The 12,485-nt window shown below is 45.9% G+C and overlaps 1 protein-coding gene across 1 annotated transcript in view; it reads right to left on the bottom strand.

Moving 5' to 3' along the window:
* The window catches only part of DGAT1 (diacylglycerol O-acyltransferase 1), a 28,800-nt gene extending 25,521 nt beyond the window's left edge, over positions 1-3,279 (bottom strand). The window contains exon 1 of the mRNA XM_042464493.1: positions 3,265-3,279. Within this exon, the coding sequence (XP_042320427.1) occupies positions 3,265-3,279 (15 nt within the window). The remainder of the gene's footprint in view (positions 1-3,264) is intronic.
* Between the last annotated feature and the right edge of the window lie 9,206 nt (positions 3,280-12,485).

Below are 12,485 nucleotides of genomic sequence, written 5' to 3'. Positions count from 1 at the left end.
ACCAGAAAAGAAGCTTGCTCCATCCTAATAGATAGCCCTTCAAATACATGCTTCCCCCTCGGTTTACCGAAATTAATTCGTTCCCGGTTTTTTCCTAATTTCGTAACCCGAAAAACCTTCCTACCCCGAATTGCCATAGGCGCTATGGAAAAAAAGCCGCGCTCTGCCGCGCTCCATTGAAACAGCGCCGGGGTTTTTTTTCGTAACCCGAAAAAACCCTTCGTAGCCGAACAATTCCCTGGATTTTTTTTCGTATCCCAAAATTTCGTAAGCTGGTAATTCGTATCCCGGGTACCACTGCTTTACCTACCACCTCTTAACCATTGCTCTCCTGGCTGACTCCAGTCCCCTGCCCCCTCCCCCCCCCCGGACCATCCCAGCCCCACCTGAAATTCCTCCCCCCCCAAATACTTTTTCTAGTACAACCAAAAAAAGCCAAGGCAGTTCTAGCTGCTAATATTTTGTGTTTGAGTTGTATTTGCATTGAGGGGCTGGGAAAGGGATTGTTTATGAACCCTTTTTGATTGTAATGTTTATGTTTATTTAATTGCTACCTTATTTATACTGTTTGTTGTTTTTGTTGTTTTGTATTGGTCAGGAGACTGGAAGGGGTTAATTTGTATCTTATTGTAATTTTTTGTATTGTACAGTCGGCCCTTCTTAGACATGGATTTTTTACACACAGATTCAAGCATCCACGGTTTGAAAATGTTCAAAAATGTATACATTTCAAATATCAAACCTTGATTTCCCCATTTTTATAAGGGACACCATTTTGCTACATCATTATATTTAACGGGACTTGAGCATCCACGGATTTTGTGATCCACGATGGATCTTGCAACCAAACCCCAGCGGATAACAAGGGCCCACTGTATCTTCTTTACTGTTGTTAGCCGCCCGGATTCCCCGCAATTGGGAGAGATACAAATAAATCTATATGATTATATATTATTATGCAGAGCCTTGGCGGCGCAGTGGTTCAATGCTGTCCTGCAGCCAGCCACTCAAAACCTTAAGGCTGTGAGTTCAAGACCAGTGAAAGGGCTCAAGCTCAGCTCAGGCTTGCATCCTTCCGAGGAGGTGGCTAAAATGAGTCCTGATTGTTGGGGGCAATTAGCTTACAGCTGTAAACCACTTTGGGAGTGCTTAAGTGCACTGATAAGCGGTATAGAAATGAAGATGTTTGTATGACTTGCCCAGTATCACCCAGTGGGTTTCCACTGCCAAGCGGTGATTTGAACCCTGGTCTCCCAACGGCATTGCCCAATGCTCAAACCATGACCCCATGCTGAACATATGCACACACAGAGGATGCAACCCACTTCCTCTGCTGAAAAATAATCAAGTAACTTCCCCACTTTCCTTTCCCTCTCAGCTGCTTCTGTTCTGCAAAACTCTGGTAATTCTCTCTTCATATGTCCACATGAGTTATTCCCCTGTGGGACCAACTGTAGGATGTTCCTTAAGCCCAGGCATTAGTCCCGGAACTGAGAGTGTTGCTTTAGCATTAATCACAGGCCCTCCGTCTGTTTGGATAATCCTCTTATCTCTGCCTCTCTGCTGACCAGGGGTCACTCGCAGCACGTGCCAACAGACAAGAGCAAAAGGCCTGCCCTCCCATCCGTCCATCCATCCCACAACAACTCCAGGGAAAAGGCCAGGATCTTTGTTGTTGCTGTTGTTGTTAACTGCCCTCAAGTTGCCCCAATTCATGGTGACCCTGGATGAAACATCCCCCCCCCCAAGGCTCTGTTCAGGTCCTGCACTTGCATATCCATGGCCTCATTAATAGACTCCATCTATCTAGCGTGTGGGCTTCCTCTTTCTACCTCCCTCCACCGTTCTTAGCATTATTATCTTTTCTAATGAATTTCATGCCTTCTTCATGATATGGCCAAAGCACATCAGCCTCAGCTTGACTAACTTGGCTTCCAGGGAGATTTCAGGCTTGAAGGAGCCATTTCTTTGCCTTTTTGGCCATCCACAGGATCTTCTCCAGCATCACATCTCAAATGAATCCATTTTTGTCCTACCCACTTTCTTCACTGCCCAGCTCTCACATCCAGTGTTGCCAACAAGCCTCAAAGATATTCCCTGGAATATATTATCAAAATCCAAAATCCCTGGAATTCCCCAATATTTACCAGAATATTCAGTCAAAATCCCCAGAAAGAAATTAATTAAACTCCCCGGAGATTGGCAAGGCTGCTGCTCACATCTGTACATAGAGATGGGGAATACAGTGCTTTGGACAACCCTGACTTTAGTCTTCAGTTGTATAGCTTTACTCTTTAGGTGCTTGTCCAGTTCTTTCATGGCTTCCCTTCCCGTTCCTAATCTTCATCTCATTTCTTGACTGCAGTCTCCTTTCTGATCAATGTTTAATCCAAGGTATGGGATCTCTTTTAACTATTCCAACTTTCTCACTCTCTAGGTTGAATGTACATAGCTCCTCCATTATCATTATTTTTGTTATCTTTGGCAGGTTACAGACTGCCCATTTGGGGCGGGCTGTACTCGCCCCTTTCCCCGCTGTATCGGGGCCTCAGTGTCCAGAGCGGCAGCCGCTGAGGCCCCAATCCACCGCTTTCCGGGCTGCGGGGAAGTGGCAAAAGGCCGCTTCCCTGCAGCCTGGAAAGGGGTGTCCTTGGGCTTCAAGCCCAGGACACCCGCAGCGGCGGGGAGGAGGAGGAAAAAGGGGCCGCTTGGCCCCTTTCTCCTTTGGTCCGCTGGGCGCAGCCATCTGAAGGCTGCGCCCAGCGGACCAAACCAGGAAGGAGCTCTGAAACGGAGCTTCTTCCTGCTCCACGCTAAGGGCGCACTAGACGCCCTGGCATGGAGCGAGGATGTCACTTCCGCGCCGCCCCGTATAGAGGCGGCGCGGTCGTGACGTCCTCATGGCAGCGGCCGTGGGGAACGGCCGCCGCCATTTTGTGCGCACTCCGCGCGTCCTAGGGTTGGAGGCATCCAGAAAGGACGCCCCGTTTTAACCCTAGCACGCGTGTTGCGCGTACTAAAGTGCCCATTTGTAACGGGCCTTTGTGTTCAATAAGAAGCCTGCCTTTGCACTTTCCTCTTTGATCTTCCTTAGTAGTTCTAGGTCTGCTACATATGTTTTCTGCTAGTAGTATGGTGTCATCCACTAATCTTAGTTTGTTAATATTCCTTCCTCCTACCTTTATCCCTCCTTCCTCCATGTCTGAACTTGCTTTTCATGATATCTTCTGCATACAATTTGAATAAACAGGGTGATAACACTACCTGTCCATCACACATTGCCGCTAGGGCTTAAACATATAAGATGTTGGTGGCACATGCCCAGACCTTGGCATTTCATCTTGGCTCTGTGCCCATCAGCCTCTCTCTCTCCTCACCTGCCAACAAGTGCTCCCGGATCAAAGGCCACGCTTCGTTTCTGTATGCATGCTTGTGGCTTTCCTTTCCGGAGGTATGGGAAGAAACCCACAATTCTGGTTGGGACAAACATGACTGCAGGGCTCAAAGATTCCAGATACCACAACGACACACAAGACACTATCTTGAGGCACATCAAAGTCATACTGGTCAAGATCTGTGCCCTGAGTGATCCACCATGGCAACTAGAAGACCCCTCCCCACCAACGTCACTGGAACAGAACATGCTGCCTTACATATGGGGTCAATTTCTTGAACATCTACACCAGCATCGTCTGGAGACATGAAAGCCCAGGGAAACAATCTGGAAAAAACAGGGAAAAGTCCCCCCCCCCCAAAAAAAACCTTCATCCCAAAAAAACTGGGGGGAAATGGGTTATGAAATATACTCTTTCAGAATGGAAAATAAAACACTACTTAAAACTGAGTGTTCACATATTTAAAACTATGTACAGTCGGCCAGGTACCAAAATCTGTGGATGCCCTGGTCTTGTTATATACAATGGCCTAGTAAAATGGTGTCCCTTATATAAAATGGCCAAATCAAGTTTTGCTTTTTGGATACACACACACACACACACACACAATCTAGCTGTGGATGGTTGAATCTGTGGAGGCTGAATCCATAGATACAAAGGGCTGACTGTATCTCACATCATTGCAATTCCTGGCCTTGGTTTCTTCTTTGCTCATTCCTTTTTATGGGGTTGAGTGTTGTATGTCTGTTGGTCACAACAGAGGACTAGAGGAGACACAATAATTTTCTTTTACTAAAGATGCTAAGTTTCTCCTGTTTGTTTTTGCCAGCAACTCAATTCATGGTGGTACAGTGGTCTCAAGCCTGGAACAGTCATTCATGGGGCCAAGCCATACTTGTAACTGTTGGTGACTCAACTTTCATCACCTTTAGGGTGCTTTACTGTTCCTACACCATTCAGTTTCCAATAATTCTAGTGTTCCCCCCTAAAAATCCTCTACACAGGGCTGGATTTCACAATGTCTGATGCTGATTCCTGAAACTGAGTTGTCCAAGCATTGTCCAACTCTGGCTGGCTGGATGGCAAGAAAAAGAAGGGACCCAACCAACAACAGAAGGCCTATGTGGTTTCTGGTCAGAGAAGCAGAACCAACTCCAAACCCCAGGAGAACTTTTTAGACCCATTACAGGTCCAGAACTCTGTGGAAGAACAGCTGGGGCAATGAATGCAATTGTACACAAGCCAGACTTTCCAACTCTGAGGTGTATAAACTTGTACCAGATGATGCTAAACTCCAAAATTATGAAAGAAGTACTTCCTACGCTCTCATTTTTAGCAAACCCACAAATAAAATCTAAAATGCTTAAAAGAACATTTTGGGGACAGGATGCACATTAGGGAGTACAGCCCTCCAATGTCTTACAATGGGACCAATGCGGCCTCCCAATCTATTTGAAAGCCAGCCAGAACTGAAGAACCATTCCCTCATTATCATTATTGATAATTGTCAGTCTTTCCTTGTGGATGAAGGTGGGGAACAACAAGAGACCCACAAATAAGTGATACTGAGATAAGCAGCCATGGCTATTAATGCAAAAGGGCAAAGCTCACATGGAAAACAAGATGCTTCCTCATTGAGACACCTTCCACAGGATAATCACAACGGAGCGGATGTGTGTCAAGCCAGAGGTATAAGTCAGGCAGTGCCTGGGTGTGCCTTCACAAAACACAAGGCTCTTTGTGTAACTCCCTTGCTCCATAGCCAGCAACCTTCTGATAGCCACATATGCAACGGGTTCATCATCTGGAAGAGAAAGCACAGCCACAGAGCTGGAAGAAACCTCAAGGACCTTCTGGTCCAGAGGTGGCCATCCAACCTGTGCTTAAAGACCTCTGAAGATGGAGAGTCCACCATACTCTGAGACAGTATACTCCACCCTCAAGGAAGAAATTACCAAGGCACTGGAATCCCTTTTCTTGTCATTTCAAGCCACTGCTTCTTGTTGTGGCAGCTTCCGGAGCAGCAGAAAACAAGCTGGCTCCATCTTCTCCATGACATTTCTTCGGATACTTAAGGATTGCTATCGCGTCACCTCTCAGCCTTCTCTTCTCCAAGCCAAACCTACCCATTTCCCTAAGCCATTCCTCACAGTTGGTCACCTTCCTCTGGACACATTTCACTTTGCTGATATCCCAAACATACCCAGTTATGAACTGTCCCTCATTAAGCTTCGTTTCCAGAACTTCATCACCTTGGACAGACATGTGCCAGCCTGCTGATATCCTTCTTGAACTGTGGCACCCAGAATTGGACATAATATCCAGGTGAGGTCCAACAGAATGGTATAAATTCATCTCCGTTATCCTGGCTGGATTAATTCTATGCATTGCATGTAGAGTTGCCTTAGAGGACAGCCCCAAAGTGCAATTTGTTGAGTACCTTTCCTCTCTAGCCCCAAACTTTCTTGGAGGCTGTCTCACTCTGGTGTCCCAGTTGTGCGATCCTTCTCCCGGGACACTCGCCCAGTAACTATGCCAATATCTTTTTAATAGGCACCAAGCTTTCAATATGGGGTCAGATTTGTATTTGTTGAGATTGTTCCAGTGGCATGTTGAGTCCATTTTAATTGATTGGTGGTTGGCTATTGCTGGGTTTTCTATTATCAGCTGTCCCAATTTTTAAAATCGCCATAAGACCCTTCAGCTAAGCCACTGGGAAGGGGCTTCCCCAGGGTCACCCAGCGGGTTTCCAGGGCTGAGCATCAATTTGAACCCTGGTCTCTGGTGTCGTAGTCCAACACTCAAAACCACTGCACCAGACTGGCTCCCTTAAATTGTGTTATGTAACTTTTTTTTTACAGTTGACAGTTTAATTTAGTTTAATCTTGATTTTTTTGTATGCATTTAATGGTAATCTTTTGAAGGTGTAAGCCACTCTGAGTCCCAGTCTTAGGGAAAAGGCAGGATACAAACTTAATAATAATTTTCAAGTCTACCCCTCCAGGACCCACAAAAGAGATACCATTTTGCAAGTGCAGGAGAAGCCATTTTGGCACTTACAAACTCCTCTCTTCTTCTTCTTTCCAAATTTACACAACTGTGCTGATGGCCCAATCTCAATGAGGGAGTTGACTTCAAACCCCACTGAACGTCTCCAAAAAACACCACTTTCATTCACAGTTGAGTACAGTCCAAAACACCCATCTGAGCTGAGTTCGGGAACACAGCAGGCTGATTTGCCTGAGGAAACCAAGGCATGCTTCTGGGTCTGTACTGGAAATCCTCCAAGCTTTGACACAGCTCATCTCAAAGGCGTTTGAACAGAAGGATCTGGTCCCTGTGTCTCCTGGAACAGAAGAAGATGCTCCCTTTCTGAAGTCAGCGCACTTCTCTCTGATTCTCCTGCAGATTCCACTTGATCAGACCCACATGAGGCTTTTTAGATCAGGATGCAACAGCAAGCGACTCCCTGCCCTGCAACTTGAGCAACAGGGGACCCAAAAGCACCACACACTGCATCCATCTGGCCAAGGGGAAAAGAGGCAGATGCTCTTCCACCTGCCCAAGGCACCAACTTGTTGGCATTTAGGATGAAGATATGGATGACCAAATGCCAAAGGCCTCTTGGTCCGATTGACCAGAATGCTGTTGCTAACAAGAGCCAAAAAGTCAAGGTGTGGGGACTTCCTACCTGGCTTCTCCCCACAAGGGAAAATTTGCACAACTGGGCAAGGATGGAAATCATGCAACCCCTCAGATGTTACGACTGCAACTCCCAGGATTCCTCAACAATCAGGTAATGGTGGTTAGGGCTGATGGGAACTGCAGTTCAACAACATATGGAAGGCTGCACAATCCCCACCCATGTGCAAAAGTAATAGTTTAATGCAGCATCCAATTTGCAGATTAGGCACCAGCATAGGCAGTGGTTTGAGTCTTGACCTTGGACTCCGGGAGTTTGTTGCGTTGTCGTGTGCCTTCATGTCACATATACACACCCTAAGGACATTGCTTGGCAAGATTTGATCAGAGGTTTGCCTTTGCCTTCCTCAAAGACTGAGAGAATGTGACTTGGTCACATATTGGGTTTCCATGGCCAAGTGGGAATTTGAACCCTGGTTTCCAGAGTCAAAGTCCAATGCTCAGACAACTCGCCCACACTGACTCCAGGAGGCTAGGGTTCAAATCCCCACTTGGCCATGGAAATCCACTGACTGATAGCCTGAAAAACCCACAAAAACCATGTGGCCATGTTCTGGAAGAATTTATTCCTGACATTTCGCCTGCAGAGAAAAAGATGCCAACCACAGATGCAAACAAAACACCAGGAATAAATTCTTCCATAACATGGCCCCATCGCCCAGAAGACCCACAAAAAACTATGGTGCCGGCTGAGAAAGCCTTCGATCTCATGGGATGGTCTTTGGGCAAACATGGCAAAGAGGGTGACCTACCTCACAGAAATAATGAAAACAAACCGGAAATGAATATAAAGTGTGTGTGTGTTTGTGTATAAAGGTATTAAATCAGTAAAATAACCAATAATTCAAAGTGATCAGCCATGTAACTCTTCTCGGTGGCCTTGGGCAAGATAAGAGGAAGAAAATAACTAATCTCTGAATAATTCTTGCCAATAAAACTACGTATATATTATGCATTATAATATATTATTTCCCCAGGGGAAAATGTATTTTAGAGCCAGTGTAATATAGGGGTTTGAGCGTGGGACTAGGCTTCCAGGAGACCAGGGACTGAATCCCCCGTCACACCCTTACAATAATTTGAAGGCAAATACAGTGGCCCCTTCACATTTGCTGGGTTTAGGGGTGAAGGATCTCAGATACAAAAACCACTGTTCTCCAGGTCCTCCAGTGCAACTCTATGGTCCACATCCTTCCAGAAAGTGACCAAAGAACACACTGGAGGACCTACAAGTGCCTAGAGAAGTGTTTTTCCTAGTAAGCTCTAGCTCCTCCAGCGCAACTCTATGGTCAGCGTCTGGCAGAGTTGTGCTGGAAGACCAGAGAGGACAGATTAAGCAAAACCACAAACAATAAAATCTGCAAATGTCAAAGCTGCAAATGTGGAGGGCCAACTCTACTGAAAAAAAGGACACACAAAGACACAAGGAAGGCAACAGCAACCCCCCCCCCCAACAAACCTTGTTAATAAATCTCTCTGAGAGAGTCAATTTAAAAGCACAGAACCCACAACAAATTCCAGTTTGCCAGGTGTCTGGAACCATGACCCCTGGCTTATCCATTGGGCATGGAGACACTCACACCAGTGACCATTGCCTGTTACACAACACACTTGCCAGGCCCCCTTTTCAAGCCACATTTGCCAAGGAGGTGGACAAGGCACTTTTGCAATGCCTCCTCCAAACACACACACACACACACAGCGACAAGGATGCAAGGCTCCTCCATACTGCTCTGCCCCAGCACTGGGCCCCTGTTCCATCCCAAGGAAAACAAAGGGAACCCACACATATACACACAACACTTTCAAGCAAACAGGCCTGCTGACACAAAGGCAAGGGCCTTCTGTTTGCAGAGCAGGCAAGGCTCAGCCTGCCAAAAACCTGTTGCTGGAGAGACCTAGTAGGATCAAGGAAGTTGGTCTGCCTATCCAGGAGTTGGCTCAGCACCAAAGCAAGGCAAGGTTGTGGGAAAAGGTCAGTTAGTAAGAGGACCCAGGTTTCCCTGGCACCGCAAAGCCAGCAAGACCTACCTTCCAGGGCCGCCACAATCCAGGTACATGATATCCCCAGAGATGGGTATCCTGGTCAAGGGCACAGCCCTGGGAAGGGACTGTTTTCTAAACAGTGAAGCTAATCTGCTTTGCATCTCGCAGGTGCATTTTACCAAGGTCTTGGGTGCCTTTGACATGCAAAACAGCTTGGCTGTACCTGCCCAAAGCCTTCAAAGATGTCCACATCGCAACTACACCTTCCCTGAAGACCACCTTTATGCACATACAACCAACTCATTCATTGCTATAACAGATCTATTCCTAGGCACTTCACTCCATGAAACAGATGAAACAGACTTAAGTTTACGAAACCATATGCTACCCATTTCTTTCTCTTAGTCTCTTGGAGTGTGTCCAAAGGAGGGTGACCAAAGTGGTGAAAGGTCTGGAAACCATGCCCTACAAGGAATGACTTAGGGAATGACTAGGGATGTTTAGCATGGAGAAGAGATGGTTAAGGGGTATTATGATAGCCCTGTTTAAATACTTGAAGGGATATCATATTGAGGATGAAGCAAGCTTCTTTTCTGATGCTCCAGAAAATAGGACCCAGAGGAATGAATGCAAGCTCCAGGGGAAAAGATTCCACCTAAACATTAGTCTTCTCAGAAAAGACTTCTCAGTCTTCTCAGAAAAGGCAAAGGGTGCTCAACCTGAGGATAATGGAGCAGAGGACAGAATAGGGGAATCTCAGCACAGAATAAGTAAAGAGATAGTAGAGGAATACCTTGTTAATCTAAATGAATTTAAGTCTCCAGGATCAGATGAACTACATCCAAGGATATTAAAAGAACTGGCAAATGTAATATCGGAGCCATTGGCAATAATAGTCTTTGAGGACTCCTGGAGAACAGGAGAGATCCCAGCAGACTGGAGGAGGGCAAACGTTGTCCCCATCTTCAAAAGGGGGAAGAAAGAGGATCCCAACAATTATTGTCCAGTTAGTCTGAGATCAATCCCAGGAAAGATTCTGGAGCAGATCATTAAACAGAGAGTCTGTGAACATCTAGAAGGCAATGCCATCATCACAAAAAGTCAACACGGGTTTCAGAGAAAGAAGTCATGCCATCTCCTTCTTTGATAAAATTACTAGCTTGGTAGATGAAGGGAATGCTGTGGATGTAGTAGATCTTGATTTCACTAAGGCCTTTGACAGGGTTCCCCATGACATTCTTGCAAACAAGCTTGTAAAATGTGGGCTAGACAAAGGAACTGTTAAATGGATCTGTAATTGGTTGACCGGCCGAACCCCAAAGGGTTCTCAACAATGGCTCCTTTTCATCCTGGAGAGAAGTGACCAGTGGGGTGTCCAGTGGGGCTCTGTCCTGGGCCCAGTGTTATTCAACATCTTTATCAATGACCTGGATGACAGAATTGGGGGAATACTTATCAAATTTGCAGATGACACCAAATTAGGAGGAATAGCTAATACTCCAGAGGAGAGGATCAACATTCAAAATGACCTGAATAGACTAGAAAGCTGGGCCAAAGCTAACAAAATGAAATTCAACACAGAGAAATGTAAGGTACTGCACTTAGGGCAGAAAAATGAAATGCACAGATATAGGATGGAAGACACATGGCTGAATGAAACTACATCTGAAAGGGATCTAAGAGTCCAAGTAGACCACAAGTTGAACATGAGTGAACAGTGTGATGCGGCAGCTAAAAAGGCCAATGCAGTTTTAGGATGTATCTTGATCTAGACACTATACTTTAAGAGAAGTAATAGTGCCACTCTGTTCTGCTCTGGTCAGGCCCCACCTGGAATATTGTGTCCAGTTCTGGGCACCACAATTCAAAAAGGACATTGAGAAACTGGAGCGTGTCCAGAAGAGGGCAACTAAAATGGTGAAGGGTCTGGAAACCATGAAGCCCTATGAGGAACGACTCAGAGAGCTGGGGATGTTTAGCCTGGAGAAGAGAAGGTTAAGAGGTGATATGATCGCCCTGTTTAAATATCTGAAAGGATGTCATATTGAGGAGGGAGCAAGCTTGTTTTCTGCTGCTCCAGAGAACAGGACCCGGAACAATGGATGCAAGCTACAGGAAAAGAGATTCCACTTGAACATTAGGAGGAACTTCCTGAGAGTAAGGGCTGTTCGACAGTGGAATGCACTCCTTCCTCGGAGGGTGATAGAGTCTCCTTCCTTGGAGGTCTTTAAACAGAGGCTGGATGGCCATCTGTCAGGGATGCTTTGATTTGGATTTCCTGCATGGCAGAATGGGATTGGACTGGATGGCCCTTGCAGTCTCTTCCAACTCTACGATTCTATTATTCTATTCTATGATTAGGAGGAACTTCCTGACATTAAGGGCTGTTTCACAGTGGAATACTACACTCCCTCGGAGATTGTGGTGGAGTCTCCTTCCTTGGAGGTCTTTAAACAGAAGCTAGATGTCCATCAATCAGGGATGCTTTGATTGAGAGTTCCTGCAGGGAAGAATGGGAATGGACTGAATGGCCCTTGGGGTCTCTTCCAACTCTATGATTCAAAGGTGCTACAAGATCCCTTTGCATAGATATCCTACACATAAATGCATCTAATAAAGACATATGTAAAAACCTCTAAATAAAGCCAAGACACCTTTTGCCTTTTGAATTGACGTGTTTTAAATTGTTTTAGATTCACAGAATCCTAGAGTGGGAATGTTCCCATAGAAGCCATCCAAATCCAACTCCCGGCTCAGTGCAGGATCTCCAGCTAGAGCATCCCCAGAAGCAGATTGTTTTTAGTGCTATGGATAATCACATCTTTGCAATGAAGTTTGTATGTCTTACTTAGGCTTTTATGTATGCTCTTCCTGTGCTTGTTTTTAATTTTTACAATGAAGAACAAGTTCATTTACAAACTCCTTTGAGAGCCTAAATACCTTGATGGCACCAGGTTCCATCTGAGCTTGGAAGCTAAGCAGGATCAGCCCTGGCTAGTACTTGGACAGGGGACTGCCAAGGAACATCAAGCACTGTGGGCTGTATTTTAGAGGATGGCAACGTCAAGCCACTTTGACCAAGAAAGCCCCATAAAATTCATGGGTTCGATGAAGGCCGACAGGTAACCTGAAGGCACACACACAGAGACACACACACTAAAGCTGCTCCAAATCCCAGATTTCAGGGTGAAAGTGTGAATAATTAATTAATTACCATTCCTCTGCTCCATACGGGCATGAAGAGTAGAACACACACAAAACGCAGGATTGACAAGGCTCCGACCCACTGCACTCTCTGACTGCCCTAGGACAGGGATGGGACTCATGTACCTTCTCAGATGCTTCAGAAGTGCAATCCCCAGCATCCCCCTCCATTAGGCTGTCTAGGGACAGGGGCTGGCA

This window comes from Sceloporus undulatus, chromosome 4 (assembly GCF_019175285.1).
Source record: "Sceloporus undulatus isolate JIND9_A2432 ecotype Alabama chromosome 4, SceUnd_v1.1, whole genome shotgun sequence".
NCBI lineage: Eukaryota > Metazoa > Chordata > Lepidosauria > Squamata > Phrynosomatidae > Sceloporus > Sceloporus undulatus.
The sequence above is the reverse complement of the archived record's forward strand: the minus strand, read 5'-3'. Positions and strand labels throughout refer to the sequence as shown.